The following is a 22,249-nucleotide window of genomic DNA, read 5'->3' as shown; positions in this document are numbered from 1 at the left end:
TAAGGAATGTGATTTGTTCAATGATGCATTTTTAATACATATGCATGATTAATGAATTGCCACATCACCTGACTTACACATCCAAAACATAATGACTTGTGTGGCCTAAAGCCCTGGTCATGTGATTGTGTGGATATGATTGTGAAATCAGTTATTTCATGGAATGATAAAGAGGATGGGTCATTTTTGGTCATTTTGTGTGACAACAATCAATATACTTCAGTCATTTCATTAAATCTCACCTAATAATTTAACCTTTGAAAGTGGATCACAATTTCAACATCACTTATTGTCAGGAGGAGTTAAAACTATAACATTTAAACTTATCCTATCTCGTGTCATGCATCTCTCTTCCTCTCTTAGACCCAGTGTGGAAACGTGCTGTCAGCTAAGTTGAATCAAATCTTCTTGGCCTCTGACCACCTGACCTCTGCCCCCGCAATAGACGCCTGTCAATCATCCTGCACGCGCAGTCGATCACGTGACGTCCTCTACTTGTCATTCTCTTTCTTGTCGCACCTCAGGCTGGACGTGTTGTTTTGCAAGAGAGTTGATAGCTTGATTAGTGATTGACGATGGGTGTGAACTGTATTGGCTTGTGTGAGAGGTCATCTAGATGTAGTTTGTGTATGGGATTAGATGACGATGAATTTGATCTGTACCTGCAGGTGAATAAGAGGAGGATGTCAGATAGGAGGGCAGATGATGGTTCTTCAGCGCCTGAGAAGGCAAAAAAAGATCGCCCTAAGTTGGTGGCATGGCGTTCTGAATCTAAGTCGGCAGATGAAGACTTTTTACAGGAGGCATCGGATTCTTATCCCAGTGAGAATCTCAGGCAGTTATTTTGTCCCTTGACTTCGGGGAGTTTAAGGGACGCTAGTGTAGTTTTGTCACCACCACGCATGGTAGTGCTTTCTCAACCACCAGTCGTTTCCCGCCCGATGTCAGTCGTTACGATTCAGGATCACTCGTCAATTCAGCAGATGGATCTGCATTCTTTTACCACTTCGAATGTGCTTCGATCGTCGTTTGAGTGAGTCGGACAAAGGGAATTGTTCTCGAGCGTTTTCCAATCCTCTGAGTGGTAGTGATTCGAATAACGGGGAAGCGCTTCAACAACATGATGTAGCTTACGCTAAACCTCTTGGAATGGATGCGGCGATTCGCAATGCAACAGTATTCACCTTACCTCTGGTGGGTGAATCGATGGTGGGTGACCTCGCCTCATTTCAACCTCTCTGCAGCGCATGTCCATGGGTTCTTGTCATTGATTACATCCCCGCCAGTTGATGATGATATTCGAAGCAGAGGTCCTATTCTCCCTTTATGGTAGAAGGCCGAGAGCTGTGTCACTTAGATGGGACAATTAGGAAGATTTTGGCACCTTTGAACATGGTACTCACGACTCCTGGGGGAGTAGCCATGGCACTGGAACATGCTTCTACGCACCAACAAGCTTATACCAGGGCAGCAATGGGTTTGATACAGGAACAATTCACAGGAGTTGATTGCGCATTTCCTTCTGTACTTGACACCCATGCGCAGGAGGGGTCTGTTGCAGTTATCGTCGTGGAAAGACAGATTTCGTACGGACCTATTCAACCATGGTCGGGCAGGATGATCTTCAACAGTGCTATTAGGGAAGTGGCTAGGAAGGTGAGCCAAGATGCCCACCTGCAGGTGTCGGTGGAGCTTTTGAAGTACTAGAGATTGCAGGTGGAGGAGTCTGCAAAACAGCGTCGACCTGCCCGGTATGAGCCCTCCAATCCGGATTTGCGTGCAAGTGTCAATTCATCATTTTGAAGTAGAGGTAACAGGGGTCATACAAATTGACAGAGGCAATCAGGTGATGGACCTAGACCCAATGATGGATCTGGCCAAGCTGACCCCAGGAAGACAGCCAAACAGTGACTCAAGGACATCAGAGCCAGACTGGGTTCTTCCACCTCCGGTTGTACCCATCCAGCCATCTCCCATGGGAGGAAGATTGGAGATTTATGCAGTGAATTGGACGCTTTTAGAAGATCCATTCGTGATGTCTATTCTGTCCAACGGGTATCAGTTGCCGATTGTGGGGAAGCCTCCCTTGACCAGGTCACCGGTGCAAAGGTCTTACCCGACTCAACAGTTTTTCATCCTGGTAGACTCATTAAGCGTAGCAGTTCGAGCCAGTCACATTCCAGGGGTAAAGACTGTCATCTTTGTCACGTCCGAAGCGTCTGTCCCCAACGGAATGGAAGTTGCATCCAGAGGTGTTCAGTGCTGTTTGCCTCCTGCTGACAGAGCCGACTATAGACCTGTTCACCACCATGTTCAATCGTCAACTGCTGCTGTTCGTGTCTCCGATTCCGGATCTGTTAGCCTGGGGACTAGACGCCCTGGCAATTCTGTGGGACGGTCTCAACGCTTACGCGTTTCTGCCAGTAGCCCTTCTTCCACATATACTTCTCAAGTTACGTACAACTCGGCAGATGACACTGCTTTTGGACGTGCCCTTTTGGCCAACAAGGAGTTGGTTCATAGATCTTCAAGAGCTAGCCGATCCAGATCCAGTGCCACTTCCCGTTCGGTCAGATCTACTGGTGCATCCTCCCTCCGATCAACTACAGTGGTCTCCACTAACGCTCCATCTGCACATTTGGCGCATTTGCATCGGTCATTAACAGCCAAGGGTTATTCTAAACATGTCGCTACTGCCATCACTACAGTGCATCGTACATCCACGAGGTCTCTTTATGATGACAAGTGGAAGAATTTCAGTTCGTATTGCAGAGGGAAGGGCATTTTGTCTCCCACGACAACATCGCCACAGATGGTTGCAGAGTATCTTCAACACCTACGGTCTACTAGGAAGTTGAAGAGTGTTACATTATCTACCTACTTAGCCACACTTAACACAGTTGTTGCAGTGGCATTGTCTACTGTCCCTGAGCTCCAGTCTCTGTTGAGATCATATAAATTGGCGGATCAGTCACGGAAGTTTCAAGTCCTGGCTTGGGATTTGTCCATTGTCTTGGTTCATCTTACATCAAATGAGTATGAACCATTGACTGGGAAAGATTCTGAGCATGTCGCTTTCAAGACCTTCTTCCTTCTGGCCTTGGCTACGCGTATATCCGAGTTACATGCGCTGGATGTTTCACGGGTACGGTTTGAAAGGTCTTGATATGATAGAGTGTTCCTAGGCTTAAAGTGGGATTTCCATGCCAAGAACCAGTTACCGGGACAGCTGGATCGTACCTTCAGTATCCTTCCGCTATCCGCTGTATCCTACCCTGGGTCTAGAAGACACTGAATATTTATCTTTGTGCCCAGTTTGGGCATTGAGGATATACTTAGCCGCATCTAAGGACCACCGCACACTACGCAAGAGGCTCTTTATCCCACTTTCAGCGGTTTCCTAAGCAGAAGTATCACATACAACCTTCGCTTTCTGGTTGAGATCCACGATCCTTCGAGCATACGCCTTTGTGAAGTTGCCACCACCTCAGTCCACAAAGCCTCATGAGACATGTGTGCTCGCTTCCACCATGGCACTCCATAGGAACTGTTCATTGCAAGTCATTATGGAAGGTTGCTTTTGGAAGTCAGATACTGTGTTTGTCGCTCATTATGTACGGGATGTATCAATCAGTCACGTATGTAGAAGGCCTTCGTCAATTCGGTCCATTGGTCCTGGTGCGGAAGGTGTCGTTGACCCGTCCATGCAGATAAGCATTCTCGGTCTTGCTATGTACATAATAAACGATATCAATGTTATCCATGTCTTATGCACTTTGATTCAAATGGGCTAGATCATTCTCACCTATGGAACTAGGGCATGGTGTACTGTCATACCCATGGCTGGAAAGACTTTTCAGGCAGTCTTGTACAAGTGCAGAGATGATCGACACTCCGCTTATTGACCTCTACTCTCTGAGCAATCACGTCAGTGAAGCGTTGAATTCCGATTACCTAATGGTTTTCGAAGCGTTCAATCCTAGGTCCTTTCTCAGCTTGGTAAGAAGGGAGATCGGTACTGAACATTAAACTAGTTGAGCATCCGGGCTACTCCTCCTTTCACCACCGTCCAGCGTGTGTCTCTGGGGGGTAGTTTCGAAGCAGGGACATGCCAGATCTCTGGGGTCTCCTGATAAATCATTGGGTGGCGTTAATTCCTTGCCAAACTGCGTCCTTTTGCTTAGCAAAAGTTATGTCTGAAAACCACATTTACTCGGGAACGCCCACTCCCTAGAGTCTTTGTGCCTTGTAAGCCAAGGGGTTTCCGAAGCAACCCATCACAAGTACAGAGTAGCATATCGGGCGTTGGTGCTACTCTTGGCCTTGCATCCTTGCCTGTACTACAGTGTGTCAGAGGGTAATCTGCGGCCTCCAGCCAACTGTGGGATAATGCATAACGTGAGATAGGAGAAGTTTAAAAATTTGGAAATTTTAACTATAAATTGTATATTTATATACTTATCCTGTCTCACGCGATGGTTGCCCACCCTTCCTTCCCCGCATCACAGATTACTTGAAGCTCCAAGAAGAGAATGACAAGTAGAGGACGTCACTTGATTGGTTGCACGTGCAGGGGCAGAGGTTGGGTGGTCAGAGGACAGGAAGATTTGATTCAACTTAGCTGACAGCACGTTTCCACACTGGGTCAAAGAGAGGAAGAGAGATGCATAACATGAGATAGGATAAGTATAGAAATATACAAATTATAGTTAAAATTTCCAGTTGTCAGTGACTGTTGCACTTCAGTGTGGCTTTGAAGCATTTACACCTGTTTGCACTTGCTGTGTCCAGAACAGCCACACCTCACAAACCCCTGACCACCACATATAGATGAATTGAAATTTCATGAAATGACTGAAGTTTATTGATTGTTTTTGCCCAAAATGATGCGAAATGGCTGATCATCTCTGTCGTTTGATGAAATAACTTAAATTAGTCTGATTTCACAATCTGATTGTAACAGATACACTGTTGATGAAGTGAAAGTGTCACATACCTTGGATTCCAGTATCAAATCTGTCACATAATTTGGACTCCAGTATCAAATGTGTCACTTACCTTGGATTCCAGTATCAAATATGTCACATACCTTGGTTTCCAGTATCAAATCTGTCACATAATTTGGACTCCAGTATCAAATGTGTCACTTACCTTGGATTCCAGTATCAAATATGTCACATACCTTGGTTTCCAGTATCAAATATGTCACATAATTTGGATTCCAGTATCAAATGTGTCACTTACCTTGGATTCCAGTTTCAAATATGTCACGTATCTTGGATGCCAGTATCAAATGTCACATATCTTTGATTTGAATGTCAAACATACCACATAAAATTGACTCAAAGGTCAAACATGGCATATTAATTGGACTCCAAGATCAAATATGACACGTTCACTTGACTCAAAAGTGGAACATCAAACATGACACAGTCATCGGACTCCAAGATGAAACCCTACACTGTCAATGGACTCCAAGGACAAGTATGTCACATTCATTGGACATCAATGGACACAATCTCTATGAGATGACTGCCCTCATAATTTTACCATGTATGGTGTGTGGTTGTAGTGTGATAGAACCTTTAACAAGAAAAACTCCATATACTAGTTCGGGTATGGGCTGATCCTAGTGCTGGCCCTGTGTCACAAGTTCTGAGTGAGTGAATTTGGTTTAACCCCGCTTTTAGCAATATTCCAGCAATATGCCAGCAATATCACGGCGGATTACTCCAGTAATGGGCATCACAGCTTTTGACTGCGGGGGGAATCGAACCTGGGCTTTTGGCGTGACGAGCGAACGCTGTAACCACTAGGCTACCTGTTCTGACAACACAACCATTGTTCACAGGTCAGTGCTGTGATTAGGACGAACACACGTTGAGTTTGCACACATGACTAAACCAGCCTAGAACTAAATCCACTCATTCATTGCACATAGCGATTACAGTTTGCTCTGGTGTCCCCCGCCGTGATATTGCTAAAAGCTTCTTTAAACCATACTCACTCACTCACTCACTCACTCACTCACAACAGTTCTTTTCAGCCACGTGTTGTGTAATTCAACCCATGATTGTGTAACTTACTAACACTGAACCACTCTTATATCTGCCTATGGCTGATTATAACTGTCAGACAACTCAGTGCTTGTGATATGAAACACGATATCAATCTGTACCGCTTCTTCTCTGATAACACTGACAATTAGTCAGGGCTAAGTTCAGACTGGTAGACTACCCTATACATTACGGACGGGTCAACCCACGAAGGTAAATAAATATTCTTCAATATGTTGTATACATGTGGTCGTAATGTTATTATAAGGATGTAAATATTCCTGTTTCCCTTTAAGTATGGTATTGATATTATCAAGCTTCTCTTCAAGATTGACGTTGTTATCATGTATATTCACTGTTTCGACATATCAGATCTTTGAATATTCTAAATAATATTGCTGGTTGTTATATCCCAGTTTCTCCCAAACGCTGATATTGTTATCACGTATATTCACATTGTGTCGACATATCAGTTCTTCTGATATTCTAAATCACTTCAGTGGATGTTATATCCAACCTTACCCCAAACACTGACATTGTTATCTTGTATATCGAATTGTGTCGACGTATCAGATCTTCTTACATTCTGATTATCGTTACTGGAAGTTACATTCGAGCTTTTCTTCTACACTGACATTGTTACCATGTGTAGTGACCTGTGTCGACAATTCAGTTCTTCTGATATTCAAATATCATTAATGGATGGTCAAGCTTCACTTCAACGCTGACATTGTTTTCATGTATATCGAATTGTGTCGATCGAAATATCAGATCTTCCAGCGTTCTAAATATCACTACTCGATGTCACATTGATTCCGCACATTGGTTCCGTAGCAGATGAGACAGCTTATATCACATCATTTGACGCCTTAATGTCCGATTATAGTGAGGATCTGTTAGAAGCTATTCGTATTGTGTCCCCGTTATAATAAAGCGATATTCGGTGGGAATTCCGAGTTCAAATAAAGGTTCGGGTTAAAATAGGGGTCCAGACACCTCATCTAGGAGGGGAGCAATGCACCAAGGCTCAGTGTCGATAACTTCGTTCATTACCAAGTGATCCACTGGCTCGCAGTCAACACGTCCAGATAACATGGGATTGAACATTCATTGCGAAATCATCCTTCAACACGAAGAGCTGTTTCAAGTGGTTAACCACAGAGGTCCGAGTGAGAACTGGTCTGCAACAAACCTCAAAATTGTCGTAGTGGTGGTCAAGTGGACAGGTTGTATGACTTGGTTGACTCATTTTATCGAATTCCCAGGGTGTTGATCTCTGGGTTGTCTGGTCCAGACTAGACCGTTTACAGACCGCCGCCATGCATATAGCTTGAATGTTGCGGAGATAACGTTAAACAACACACAAACAATAACAACAAATTTTCACTGGTGTAGTTCTCCTGTGTATATATCCTGTGTATATATCCTGTGTATATATCCTGTGTATATCCTTTGATATAATTGGAGAAGTACATTGCCTGCTTCTTAATTGGCCTCAGCATAGTACGCATGGCCAAGGCCTCAGGTCGACTTGATATTATTATGTGATGGATATGTGCTTGTAGCTGATGTATTGAGTGGGTTTAAGAACCCATAGACTTTACACCAGACACAATACAGCAATTCCCGCATTGCCTCATGTTTAAAATGTACAGCGAGTGATGTTCTAGAAGACGCGAAATAAGTAAGTAGAAATATGAAAGTATAGTTGATACGTATACACACATGATCATATCTGTACTGGTTATCACATGCATAGATAACACTATCTGTATACATTGTATTGTACCGTATGACTGGCGCACCAAGGTAACTATAACGAATCTTCAAAACATTAAAGGTCACATGCAACCAAAAAATCAAACATAATTAAACACATTTATCACTTATTCATGACGTATAATATACATTGCTTCTTTTAAAAAAAAAACAAATAAACAAAATTATAAGCGTACAGTCGCGATTCAAAAGTGCAATATTTTGTACTTGGGCCCCCGAAACGAAGCCCTCGGGAGACCGAACCCAGTCATAGCTTGTGGATGTGCACTCAAGTGTAACGACGGCCTCTGATTGGCTGTGTCATTTGCTGATATGCTGAGTGTTCATTGTGTGTACAGAAAGGTGATCTGTTTTGTGGGCATTTTAGAAGTGCCCATGGTCAGTCACATGAAAGTAAGATTCTTTATGGATAACAACTTCTTTTTGTGTACTTGATGCGTCGTTTCAGTATGGATTCATATACTGCTGTCAAACAAAATCATACACACTAAAAGAAGTCGTTATCCAGAAAGAATGTATATAGAGATGCTGGATTTTGAAAATACATGTTCTCTGAATTTCCGCTCGATCCAATAAAAAATCATGTCAGTAAAGATGGTAAACTACTGCGTGGCTGGAATCTGTCATTCGTCCAAGTGCAAAGCAGGACTTGAAACTGACAAGAGTTTGCACCAGTTTCCGTCAGATCCAGTCATCCGAAAAAAAAGTGAATGTAGTTTGCTTGCAACCCACAGACATAAAAACATGTCATGTGTATCACACGTGCCTAATGACATAATGTGGCAGAGACGGGGCTCGGGTGCACGAGTCATAAATCAACTCATTTTCTTTATGTCGTATAGTCTGATAGGTGTTAAGTTCAAATTGCACGTGGTCAATGATTGAAGCTGTGTACTGCATGTTGTCTTTAGCAGACAGGCAGGCAGACATATAGGTGTGAATAAACCAGACACTGAGCTTTCTCTGTGACAGAGACTGCTTACCACAATCAACAAGTTTTTTTTACGTAACGAGTAGATTATTTACTTGTTTGTGTACACAACCAAGATTAGACTACTGCTCACGACCTCAGATGCTGGGCATGCATACTGTTTCAAGCTCCGCGAACCTGTTCACTGCGCATGTGTAATGGACGCAGCGCAGCACAGCTGTTGAAACCAGTTTTCCCCCCAGCGCTGGGGGGAATTTAGTGAAACGTTTGAACTCCGATTTCGCGGGCTTTTTTTTCATCGCGTTTTTTTCAACTTTATAGGTTGAATTGGCATTTTTATGATTTGTTTCGGTAAGTGCATACCGAAAGGTACCAGAATCTGCAAAGTTGTATTTTACGTTGCATGTGACCTTTAAATAAAATCCAATTAAAATTCTGAAATGAATAAAGACCTGTTGGTATTAGGATAAAACTATTGAATTAACTTTGCAATTTCTGATATGGAGTTGTGATTATGCATTCAAACATGTTATATAATGTATAGGTAAACATATACATATTTCAACATATACGTATAGATACATATTTCAGAGCACAGGTAAATGACGTAAAACCAGTCATTGTTCTTCATACATTTATACCCAATTATTAACTTTGCATATATGTGTGTTTATATGTTTATTGTTTATTTTAAGCTAAGAACAGATTACAGTTCATAGGAATTTTACTGGCTTGCATAATACCTGTTGGACAGAGACAAGGTGGTACGAACACCTCGCATATGAGGGGAGGTGGTGTAGCCAGGTGGTTAAAGCATTCACTCGTCACGCCAAAGACCCAGGTTCGATTCCCCACATGGGTACAATGAGTGAAGCTCATTTTCTGGTGTCTTCCTCTGTGATATTACTGGAATACTGGTAACAGACTCACTCACTCACATCATGACACAGTGGCAAGAGGACGGTGATAAGCATAAGCATCATTGCTTCACGGTTAATATGTGGTAAAGATAGAACAGAATCCACGATGCCTTTTAGAAAATGGTCTGTAACACGTGTCAGACATGATATTACTCTTTCTTGGTAAAGTGGTGGCCATTTCAGCTATTACCGATCAGAAAGGAATTCAAAATATATTGCTGCGGTGGTAGAGGTGCGGGGCGACCTCGACCAGAAATAGGATCTATTTGCATCCAAACAGTACGTCAACTAGGCTACAGGTTGTCGCAGTTTCCTTATAGTGGAGATCTCGGTGGCTGATTGGGTTAGCCCGCTGACATTGGATGATGGTGGTTAAATGCCTTACTCTGATAGTGTAGCAACGAATTGGGACTCGAACCCTGCCCCTGAATCTACTGGGTTACCAAGTCAACTAAATATGACGTAGAGACTCCTCAAGTTATCTCAGCAAGTTCGCGGTCATCCCGTCCAATCACACAGAACGAAAATTAGAACCAGTTGGCATGGTTAAAACTGGTAAATACTGAAAATGTCCCTTGATTTGGATGTATACAAGACACCTTCAGGAACCCTATGGTGATGGGATAACATAATGGTTAAAGCGTCCGCCGAACAGCCGATTTTGATTCCCCACTTAGGCACAATGTGTAAAACCATTTCACAGTGTCGTCCGCCGTGGTATTGCTGGCATTATGCAGTTAGAGACGTGTAACGGATCGCCGGACAGGGTCGCTGTCTCAGCTGATGCATATCGATGCTATAATGGTGTAAATCGGTGCATTGTGCAGTTGCACTTGATTGGTTACCGTGAATGAGTGAGTGAGTGAGTGTTTACGAAACACGCGGCAATATTCCATGTATATGACGGCGATCTGTTAATAATCGACTCTACCAGAAAATCTATTGATCAACAGCATGAGCATCGATCTGCCCAAATGAAAACTGATGACATGTGTCAACCAAGTCAGCAAGTCTGACCACCCGATCCCGTTAGAGGCCTCTTAAATCAAGCAGAGTCGTCTTTTGTGGCAAGCATGTGCTGTTGAAGTCCTATTCTACCCCGGATCTTCGATACGTTACCGACCGCCATCGCCATCACATTGTAAGTGAATGATATTGTACCCACGTGGAAATCGAATTCGGGTCTTTGGCGTGACGGGCGAACGGTTTAACCACTGTCCTACCTCCCGCCCTAAGCCGCACAGGAGTACTGATACGACATCCCTTTATGTTACTGATTAATATTCGGTTTTCATTGCAGCACCTGCAGTGATGACATTCAACAATCTGCATTTCCACGTCGGGATATTTTTCTTCACATTTGTGTCCTTCTGTCACACAAAACAATGTTTCTTAGAAAAACATCCTTGCATAAATGAATTCAAACTCTGGACTCTCGATGAGAATCGTCAAGGATTTGTAGAAATATCACTTCCCGCGCAACCTCTTACAATATCTCAGTACAGTGTAACGTTGATGTCGAACACTTCTACGTACGATGTACAACTGTCTGAAGACCCTCACCGGAACCGGAAGTACGCCATATGTAACATTGCACTAGGGGAGGATGTGGATGATCACCAACCGTGGGCCATTGTGCTGTTGGAACGAGGAACTGTCATTGATGGCGTAATTTATTCATTTAACTATTCAGATTCACGGGCCCAGGCACTCGCCAAAGACAATGGATTGAATGATTATGGTTTGGTTGATAACAAAAGTCTCTCGCTCAGTTGGTGTGGCTCGTCATATGTCCAGTCATTTCCCACGATGTGGGAGGACAATGCCTGCTCCCCGTACATTGATGTATTTACGGTAGACGACAGCTTTGGTGAAGTGGAAGATGAACCGGGTGATGAACTGGATGATGCTGCCAGTCCTGCGAAAAACAGACCAGAATTGCAAGCTTCAGACTCTACCGGAATGACAAGCGATGAAACAATCACATCAGCAATGCCTGAACCTTCGAGTACAACTACGACCAGTGTTGTTAGGAACAGATCAACGCGACCGTCAGTACGTCAACATACGTCGACGTCACCACAAACTTCAGCTTCTACAAAACCACCATCCTCACAGTCTCCATCAGCGTCAATTAATCCAACATCACCAAGAAGTTCATCTTCTACAAAGCAACCAGCCTCACCGTCTTCATCAGCGTCAACAAAGTCAAAATCAACTCGAACTTCAGCTTCTCCAAAACTACCTACGTCCTCCTCTTCACATTCCTCTAATGGCACAGAACAGGGGCCTACTGGAACATCTAGAACTAAAGTGTCATCCAGTCCCCCAGCCTCTACCAGCAGTGTGTCTGTCACTGCATCATTACCGCCAACGTCCTCAACTGTTGCACCATTCCTCAAAAACCCCGTTATCAACGAGGTCAGCATTCTTGTGCGGAATGATGTCAACAACTCATTTATAGAACTAAGAGGTAACAAGTAATCTATTTTGTTATTTCTTGAATGACATTTTAGAAGATGCTGTTTGATGAACATAGAGTATCTCGTTCTTTTTTATTCTTTGTATATAACGTTGCAGGGCTTGTTCTTGTCCCATCAGGGAAATCTGACCTGATAAATCTGCTTGAGAGGCACGAACCTAAAGTCTTACCTGATGGTGGGACCAGAACAACCACTGCAACGTTTCAAAGAATAAAATGAAGACGAATAAAAAATAATATACTCGATATTGTATTGTTGCCCGTAGTCACAAATATGTTCTCCTAGTGATTCAGGGTTGGAATTGGTCCCAGCAAACCATGCCGGTCCTATAGGATGGTGTGTTTGTGTTTGTGTGTGAGGGGAGGGGGGGGGGGGGTGTGTAATAGTCTACGAATAAGTTCGGCGTTTCTCAGAAAAGAAATCGCCGGTTCGCCCAGTCCAGACATGATTACTTGCGGATAGTGATGTTGTTGGCGATAAACGACAGTTTCCGTACTGTCAACAGAAGTCTCTACGAGGCGACAGTGTGTAGTTATTAAGTCAACTGTGACTGCATCATAGCATTTGCACACGGCGGACGGCACCATGAAACACTGGATCTCGTTTGCTCGAGATTTCTTCGATCATTCGATACTAAAAGGGAGCATTTGTCATATTCTTGTGTAATTATCATCGTGATTACAGTGTACCTGTACATCTTGCTATGTCTGCGTGCGTATGGATAGATGGATGGACGATGTGTCAATTGATGTGAGAGAGACGCCATTCATCAAAGCTCTGATTCTTGCAGGACCAAACATGACGTTGGACAACTTTTCTCTGGTGGTGTTTGATGGGAAATCGACAGAGACTCTCTTCCACAAACGATTTGGCAAGCACGACGTCATCAGTGGGAGCGGTATCTTTGTAGTGCATTACTTCCTGGTAATTTGAATATGGTCGTTATAGCGTTTACGTGGGTTTTTTTGTTGTTAAAATGAGGGGCAGCGAAGTAGAAGAGTGATTTTAGCGTTCGCCCGTCACGCTGAAGACCCGGGCTCGATTCTCCATGAGTGAAGCCCATTAACTGTGCTCCCCAGCGGTGATATTGCTGGAATAATGTTGAAAGCTGCGTAAAACCAAATTTACTCACTCACTTTTGTTATGAGTTGGTAGCTAACGAAGTGGATACCGAAGTCACAACCACGCACTACGTCTGAGACAGTTGGTTAAATCATGGTGGCCGAGAGTTACATGGCTGTATCGCCGAGAGAAAGCAATATAGCGATAACGCGAGACGAGAAAGCGATTTTGCACAGCGATCAATTTATCGTCTCATGTTATTGCTTTCTCAAGATCGGTTTGAATTGGTCTTCAGCAACGCAAGTTTGTCACAAGGTGCGACTAACCGGATCATGCGGCCAGGCTCGCTGACTTGGTTGACACATGTCATCATATCCCAACCGCGTAGATCGATGCTCTTGATGTTGATCACTGAATTGTCTGCTCAGAACTGGATCATTTACATGCTGCAGACCGACGCCATATAGTTGGAGTGCGACGTCAAACAACAACTAACCAGCTATGGCTGTCTCGTCTCGTGCTCCATCAGTTACAATCGATTTATCCCGTTCTCGCGATAGAGCTATGTCTCCTTTCGGCTTCCATACTAGAAGTATATGTCTCGTTGGGGTGCTGAAACCACAGGCCCTCGTGTCTTTGCGAGGATTAGAGATTTAAAAAAATATATTGTTTTTGAGATGACCCCCGATTCGAAATGCTTTCTATTACTGCTGCTGCTGCTGCTGCTGCTCCTCCTCCTCCTCCTCCTCCTCCTCCTCCTCCTACTACTACTACTACTACTACTACTACTACTACTACTACTGCAGCGTCATCAATCGTTCTGCTTCCTCATCCAGAAACGCAACCACACAGCCAACGATTCGTCCGTGGCGGTTGCATTATACGACAACTCCAAATGGTTCCAGCACTACACCGAACACGTCCCAATAAACCAGATACGTGGACTATTGGACTCCTTCATCGTGCGTACTACCGAGGAAGATATACACGCGGACATCTTGGAGAACCTAGTACCTCAGTCGACCAACAGAATCTTCACTGTCAATCCAGGGTAATTACACCGTCATTGTTTTGTTATAGTGTCTACTTCAGAACAGCCACGTCCAAATATTTCTAAAGCCTTAAAACTGTGTGGCGAGGCCATATGATATTTATTTATTATTATTCAATCTGCATTCTTAATCTTTATCACTACCACAGAGCACATTGTTTTATCAGCTACCCTTTTCCTCTTTGTCACTCCCATTAATTACCGTATATGATATTTATGGCCTTTATTGGTCATCCTACATAGTTGTGTCTGTCATCACATCGACTCTAGAAGGAAGTGCCATTGTTTCTCTATCTGTCCATTGTTGAATCTTTGCTTGTCCATTGTTGTTAAAAACTGTATATATGTGTATGCTCACATCTATATACTGAAGATGTGAGGGCGGAGTCCGGTATTCCGACTGTCTGTGTAGGGACGACCACGAGCAGGATTATACCGCTCGTAGGAAAGGCCCTGGGGCTGAGCTGGAAGTCCGCTCACCTCATTCATGTACCGGTATATATACTTGTTTGTCAGGTCTTGTGAAACCAGCCAAAGAAGTTCGAACGGCGTATTCATTCATCATCGACTTACTCTTCATCTAACACCGAACAGATTCCCGTCAACCATATGTACGCGTTGACAGTTTTCTCCAATGTCCACGGTTGTTCATTCGCAGGGGGCTGGGATAGCCTAGTGGTTAAAGCGTTCGCTCGTCACGCCGAAGATGAGTGTTTGATTCCCTCATGGGTATTGCTGGAATATTGTTAAAATGGCGTAAAACTTAAAAACACTCGCTCACTCTTCTGAAGTGACTGAGCTACGTCATCATGGCATAGGTAATGCCGCCATTATCACGCAGTCCCAGCAATGTTGTCTGTGTCGACTGTGTGAGGCTTACACAGTTTCTGACTTTGACACATTCACGTGTCAGCTTGGTGAAGGAAGAAACAGTGAATACCGAAGTGATCAACGTCTTACAGTCTGTTCGACTTGACCTGACCTACTCTGCATAAGCATGATTTGGGGGGTCAAATGGCACAAACTGCAGGTCGGGTTAACTTCATTAAATAGGGGAGAATGTACTTAGAGTTTAGTACCCGCGAAACATGCATACATGGATTCGTTACAGACATAATCGGAAGCGTTAAACCATCTATACTCCGTATGTTAAAAGAAAGTTTGACATTGCTGATCATTTCTCTATCGTGAGATGTCAAACGGCGACCTTGTCTCAGTTGTTCAGACATGCTGACCCCTTCACAATAATAGACCCAACCAGTTGTGACACGGTCACGCAATGGATGACTGGATCAGGGCAAGCAGAATGGGTTGTAGATGTTTAACACTTTAACGAAATACACGGTAAATACACTGAAATACATGATCAGGACTACCTGGAAATCTAAACATGATAAGTTTCAAGTCCAAGGGAATCAACTCTGCTCTGAGAACTGCGGCTCCTTTCAGTATTGTCTCCCCAGACCCCGGGTCAGATGATTTCAAATGTTTGTTGAGAAGCTATCTGTTTTGTTCAGCTTATATAAAACTTGACATCCCAACAGTAGCCGTCTGCATCACCCAGTCTGTCAGGAGTGATGTGTTCCTGGCTCAACAGATACGGGTACTTCCCCAGTGTCAACAATCACATTAGGAAGTACATAACCTAGGCAGGCAGAACAAAGAGACAACATGGTACTAGAGATGCAAGAGTTACATTTTGTAAGCGAGGTCCCCATATTTGCGAGGTTTCTGAACTATGTTAATAACATTTTATTCAAATGGGGACACGGTGACACAAAATTCATTTTACATTCAGAGTTATCCACGTAATGAGTTACAAGTATTATTAACAGTACACTATAAACAACAACAACTACTACTACTGCTACTACAACTACTATTACTGCTACTGCTGATTCTGTTACTACTGCTGCTGCTGCTACTACTACTATTACTGCTGCTGCTGATACTACTACTACTAGCACTACTACTACTATTCCGTTCACAGTTTGGTAAGTGGAAGATCGCACGTGAGTATCAGCAGGTGCGGGGATGACATCAAAGATCCAGGATCCTTCATCTTAGCGCCCTCTACCATCGGCCGATCAAACAACTGCACAACGGGTTACGGCAACAGGGTCCAGTTTAAACTCACGGATGCCAACTGCCAGGACTTCCGGTCCAACAAAGCACTCCAACAGAGCCTAATTGACGTCATCGTGAACAGTGTCAACGACAAGTGCAAATGTGGATTGTCCCAGGTGCTTGTGAAAGGTATGAACAGCTATTTCCTATTTTCATGGCTAAAATGTACAGTAACAGTAAAGTCAGCCTAAGAACTGTTCCAGTAAAAGAGACTCCAGTACGTGTTTATACTTGACCAGTGTATACTTCTGTGCTTGGTGCCATCCAGTCTCAAACACAACAAACACGTTTGCTGCCAGACATCTTGACCTTGACGGATGTTACCACTACCATAGTTGATTCACGAGCACCTGGTGGGATCATCTTAATAGAGCTTAGGTTTTTGAGTCGTCTGCCCCTTCTATTAAGCCTAGAACCTATACCCCGTTTCACAGCGTTCCCGCAAGCCAAAGATCTCGCAGCTTTACACGTCAGAAAAGGTGTTGTTCAAAAGCGCTGAGACTGCCTTAAGCCTGTGTTAAGGTGTGAGAGTTACGGTTACCTTAGCGCTTGGGTGACTTTATACAACGGTGCCCAGGACATTAACTTTGTGTATTAATATATCCTTGAGGGTGGATTTAAAGAGAATGTTCCCTCAAATGTACATTTGACTCCATAGTCTTAAATATGTCATGTCAATTCAATGATTCATCTTTGTCATGAGTGGGTTACAACTGGTTCTCAGCAACTCACAACTTAGTACATTTACTAAGACCCTCTACCTTGATGCATGGCAAGGTATCTCAATTACGTTGAAGCTCATGATGCCTCTCACAGCCTTATCAGTTCAAGGCTCGAATACTCAGAGATCACCTCTTGTAGGTGATTGTATACTCCCTAGGGAGACTGATAATACGATGTGACGCTGAGATTGACATCCAATGATCGAGGGAAACAAATACCAGCGCCTTGTGTAAGCACTAGTTGCATGGAAATGTGCGCTATATAGATATCCTATTGTATCCCATCCTAAGCCTGTTGCTGGAGTGGGGGTCAGAAATTTACAAAACCATCTAAAACAAATACAAGCACTCAAGACCCTACCCAAAAATTATATCAAAATTTTAAAATCTTATGAAGTTAACTGACATGTATCACTGTGTTACAACCCTTAATCTTTCAGACATTGGTAACTGGTCCAAGTGCCGCCTTATTCACTGTGCATTTCTCCAAATATCTGAACAGTATTGATAAAAACTAACCATATACTGATACCTCCACGCTTCGGGCTTAAGTCGGGTCTCCAGTTTTCGTCGCACTCTCATCACTCTGAAATATATGAAATATTGTAAAACAATATTCGCTCATGTTATCATCAGAGAGGCAGTACATATGCGGGAGCCTCATCTTCGAGGCCTATCTGGAATCAAGCTTTCCCTGGCAGTCCCACCTCATCTTCCAGGGTTTCCGCAACTTCGTGCACACTTCCAACACCGTCATTGTCGGCCCTCGCAGCTACAACACCGACTCCTCTTGCTTCCAGGACTGCTTACCGCCAGCCACCAAACCCGGCAGTGACAACGACGGTGAGATATGCTCAAGTTATCATTTTGGAGATAGTGTGTCTTTTGTAAATAATTGGAATGTGTACAGGTTTAGGTAATCACGCATACGTTTATCATCTCATTAATCAGTTTTCATTTGCAAGCATCGATGCTCGTGATGTCTTGTCCACACTCTCGATTATTTACAAAACGTCATAAGCTTGGAACTTCAGAAAGAGGTGATACACAACAAAGAAAACCAAACGTTATGCATTTTCTATTAAATACACTGTCAGTGTTTACAGTAATTATATAATCCATCTGTTATTTGAACATATTTTCTTGTAATATCTGCATTCCGTATTAACCATCCTCTTAATAACATACGAGAAGATTCGATTTATCCCAGCACTACACCTAGTGTCAAGATTGTGTAACAGTTTACGGGAGACAAAGTGTGTAGCAATATACAACCTTTCACGAAATGAACACCTGATGCGGTTGAAAGTCTATGGAGGGTAAAGATTCCCCATCAAACTGTTGATAAAATCAGGTCTAGAATTAAATCCCGAACTTGTTGATGCAAATATACCGTAGACAAACGTTCAGCATTTAATAATGAGGCTACTATTGTCTTTGATGAAATGTTTAAAACATCTCTTTCTTTTCACGGAGTGTTTGGGTAGTCTTGTGGTGAAAGCGTTCACTTGCTTCGATTCCCCACTAGATGCACGTGCAATACCTATTTTTGTGTCCGCATTCGTTATGTTGCTGAAAGCAGCATGAAACCCAAAACTCTCACTCACTCTTTCTTTAACAGACAACGTGACCTTGACAGTGGCTGTGGTGGTATCGTGTGTCGGTGTCTTCCTCATCATCGCAATGAGCGTCATCATCTACATCCGCCGGAAGAAGAGGGGCATTGTGTGAGTGTAACGACTGAACTCGACTAGGACATGGAGTTCCATTCCAAGCTCAATTTGTGTCAATATTCGTCCTGTTCTAGAGATCTTATTCTTTAATTTGAATATTAAGATATATATGACGTACATTGTATATGATTTCTAGAACATGTAGTATCTTTCTCCTTTGGTTATGTCCTTTAACTGCACCAGGATCTGCTACAAAAGTTATTTTTCATGTTAAGCTTAAGTGTAAACCTTATTGCTTGTAGATATATTTTACATTTTTCGTTACATTAAAAGGGGGATTTCACGTTTAGTTGGTTAAAAGGGGATTTCACGGTTGTTTTGTTTTGTTTTTTTTTTGTTAAAATGGGATTTTATATATAGTCGGTTAAAATGGGATTTCACGTTTAGTTGGTTGAAAGGCAAGTTAAAATATATGTAAGTTTTAGTTTAATTTCCATTGAGTACAACTGGGTACAAGTGTATGTCTAGGTATGTTCTTGTCAGTATCAATGGACAGGATAGTCGTCTCCCACATATATATTTTATAAGCTTCAGGACTCCCACACCTGATAAATTGTCGCGATAATATGATGTTTTAAGCACTTTTTTACGCCCCTTTAATTCATTATTATAAAGAATCTGTCACCAAAGTGTATAGCCTGGTCGACATCCAATACCCACTGTAACTGTCCCTTGGTTGCTTCTAGACATCGTTCCTTTATAGGACGTTCCGGCTGACGAACCTTGGGGAACTGGACACGTCGGGCATATTGCACGAGGACAAAGACGACATCATTGATGAGGACAACGCCACCTTCAGGACCATCTCCATTGTATCTTAAATCTGCGCATTGTGACGTCATGTCCATGGGAAATCAAGACTGTACTTGGATGACCATTATTATTGTGATGTTTGAACGTGCGAAAAGGAAGCGAAGGATCGAATACTGTTTATGCCTCGCCCGAGACTTTCAACTGCACGTGTATAACATGACAACACCAAGCCACCAGATACATGTCAGTCGCCTCTTCATAACAAAAATTGTCACAAGATATTGACGTATACTGCATTGCAGTTTCGTATATTCAGTGTACTTTATTTTAATTATTTTCATAAATTACAAATTTCGTGATGCTAAAAATAGGCGTCCAATCAGACTACGCAAATGAGCAAGAGAAATTCTGTGCTGAGATCGTTGATGTGCCGGATTGTTCTACAAAGAAATTAAGTCACGAGCCAGAGAAATTACGTGCAAAGTGTGACACGTGACGTGACGTGACGTGACCTGGATTGTGTCGTCTACCCCGTTCCTCAGAGAAATCGTGGCGCTAAGCTGATTGTAACTATCGTATTTCAACACAAATTTACGACAGTAGTAGTGCTAAACTGATCGTAAGTTCCATACATCAACACAGGTTTGCGACGATTGTAGCGCAAAGCGGATCGTAACTTAAACATAGATTTATGACAGTCGGATGCTTTATGTAAGGGATGTGTTTATCATAGTATCGGAATTCTGAATTGTGTCAAATGAATGCTGCATGCTGTCATACACAATACGCTGACATGCCGTGAATGAACACGAATGGAACAATCCTTTCTTTTTTTATGCAAATTGTGTCATCAGCTACTGTTGGACACTGTTAGGTCTTAGTTCACGTGATCATCTGTTTAACGGAAGTGTAGTAGCGATTTTGAATCGTGAATGCTGCTGATCGCGGCGCAAAACAACATTCCCTCCACTGCACAATGTGATCAGTTGTAAAACAGGGAACGTCCTTCATTTGATTGTGACACTGCAGCCACTCACAATCTTACACGTTCTTCCAAATCTAGAATATGCCAGGGTTGTTTCTGATCAAGTTCAAGCTCTCCAAGCTACAGTAAGGAACATAGTGTATGACCGACCTAACCTAATGTTGTTATCGCTGACCAATCACCCCGGTTATCTCCGATGTGAACTGATAGTGGTTGACATGCGTAACAACTCGTGTCATCCCGGCAAGCCGGCTGGCGTAGGTCACGGAAAGAGACGAGTACTTGCGAATGAGTGGTTGACAGTATGTCTCTGTGTGTCTACGGTGATATGTGGGACACGTGGAGTGATTCCATGGGTATTGGTAGAAGAGGCCCAGAAATTATAAAGGAGTCAGCATTCCTTTATAATTCAGAAGCAGACCCAATTAGATAGTGCTTGAAGCTGTACGATTTAGCCTCATTCGCGGCTATATGCTTATGATAAGGACTGGGCGGAAGAAAACTTTACTTTAGGGAGAATGTCTGTAAGTAATGTAAATATGCATATAAGTAATTATATACCCATGTGTATAGTTAAAATTCCAGGTGAAACGAATGATTCATATTGTCATGGAAACTGAAGTTGTATGTTATACCCACTTGTAACTAAACCGTAAACTGCTAAAGAGGTCACTAGCATTTTATCTGTAGATACTGGGTACTGACAATAGTTTTAAAATACGTTTGTCAGTTTGAATTACGCTTCCTTTCACGCGAAGATCTGAGGAGACGGAGTAACGGGCAACGCCGAGCTGTTCGAGCAGGTACATCTTAGCATTCCGTGATTAGACCCGATTAGAAGAACATTGATACCATAGATAGATAAGTAAGCTTAACTTAAGGTTATCAACACAACGCTGGATCGCTTGGGTGGGGGGAGGTTACTACCTAGCGAGCATCAGGCGGATCAGAACCTTTGGGGCGTCTAAAAAGCATACTAGTAGTTTGAATCGGGTGCCGTTTCGAAGCCAGAGACCCTCGATTAGAGTTCGTTAGTGACTTCCATCGAGGACACCATGCAAGTATTAACAACAGACGTTTAAGGAGTCATTCAAGACAACATCCTCTGTCGAGGATCTAGTCAGCTAATTGAGTAGCGATTGACTCTTGGTGACGTTGCTAGTGTATCAGACAGATAACAAATGTCAACTATCCAAACAAATCATACTCCTCGCTGGCTGGACTTGAAGTGGAACAGCAAGATGAGAACGCCAGAAAGTCATATCATACTTACCAGTACATTCATTAACTGGCAGTTAACATCGTCGAAACAAATCTGTGATTTAAACGTTAGAATTTTACTTTATTGTATGTTTCAGGGGAATTCCCGTCTAGCGTATACAGCGTACAATAGTAAGATAAGGATATGCTTTATGAAACTGGCGTAAATCTTTTCAATAGGTGCGATTTTACAAAATGTTCGCCACCTTATTTTTTTTACTATTTTACCACGCTTACCAATAATCCTTTCCTCTAATACTCAGGGTCAGATTACGGTTTTAGGTTAGGATTTTCGAGTTTGAGTTAGCCTCTGTTTTTTTTCTTCCTGGTGGGGAACATATATATATAACGGCAACATTGGAGGAGTGGCTGATGAGAAATACTATA

The 22,249-nt window shown here is 42.8% G+C and overlaps 1 protein-coding gene across 1 annotated transcript; it reads left to right on the top strand.

Annotated features, from left to right (window-relative positions):
• The first annotated feature begins 6,154 nt into the window (after nucleotides 1-6,154).
• On the top strand, nucleotides 6,155-21,272 carry LOC137295106 (uncharacterized). The gene is made up of 8 exons (XM_067826402.1): nucleotides 6,155-6,269; nucleotides 10,987-12,159; nucleotides 12,960-13,093; nucleotides 14,068-14,282; nucleotides 16,273-16,538; nucleotides 17,768-17,974; nucleotides 18,753-18,858; nucleotides 19,568-21,272. Exons 2-8 carry the CDS (start codon nucleotides 10,998-11,000, stop codon nucleotides 19,683-19,685), a joined length of 2,208 nt encoding a protein of 735 aa, XP_067682503.1. The 5' UTR covers nucleotides 6,155-6,269; nucleotides 10,987-10,997; the 3' UTR covers nucleotides 19,686-21,272.
• The last annotated feature ends 977 nt before the right edge of the window (nucleotides 21,273-22,249 follow it).

Source organism: Haliotis asinina, chromosome 8 (genome assembly GCF_037392515.1).
Source record: "Haliotis asinina isolate JCU_RB_2024 chromosome 8, JCU_Hal_asi_v2, whole genome shotgun sequence".
NCBI lineage: Eukaryota > Metazoa > Mollusca > Gastropoda > Lepetellida > Haliotidae > Haliotis > Haliotis asinina.
This window is presented reverse-complemented; position numbering and strand designations above follow the sequence as displayed.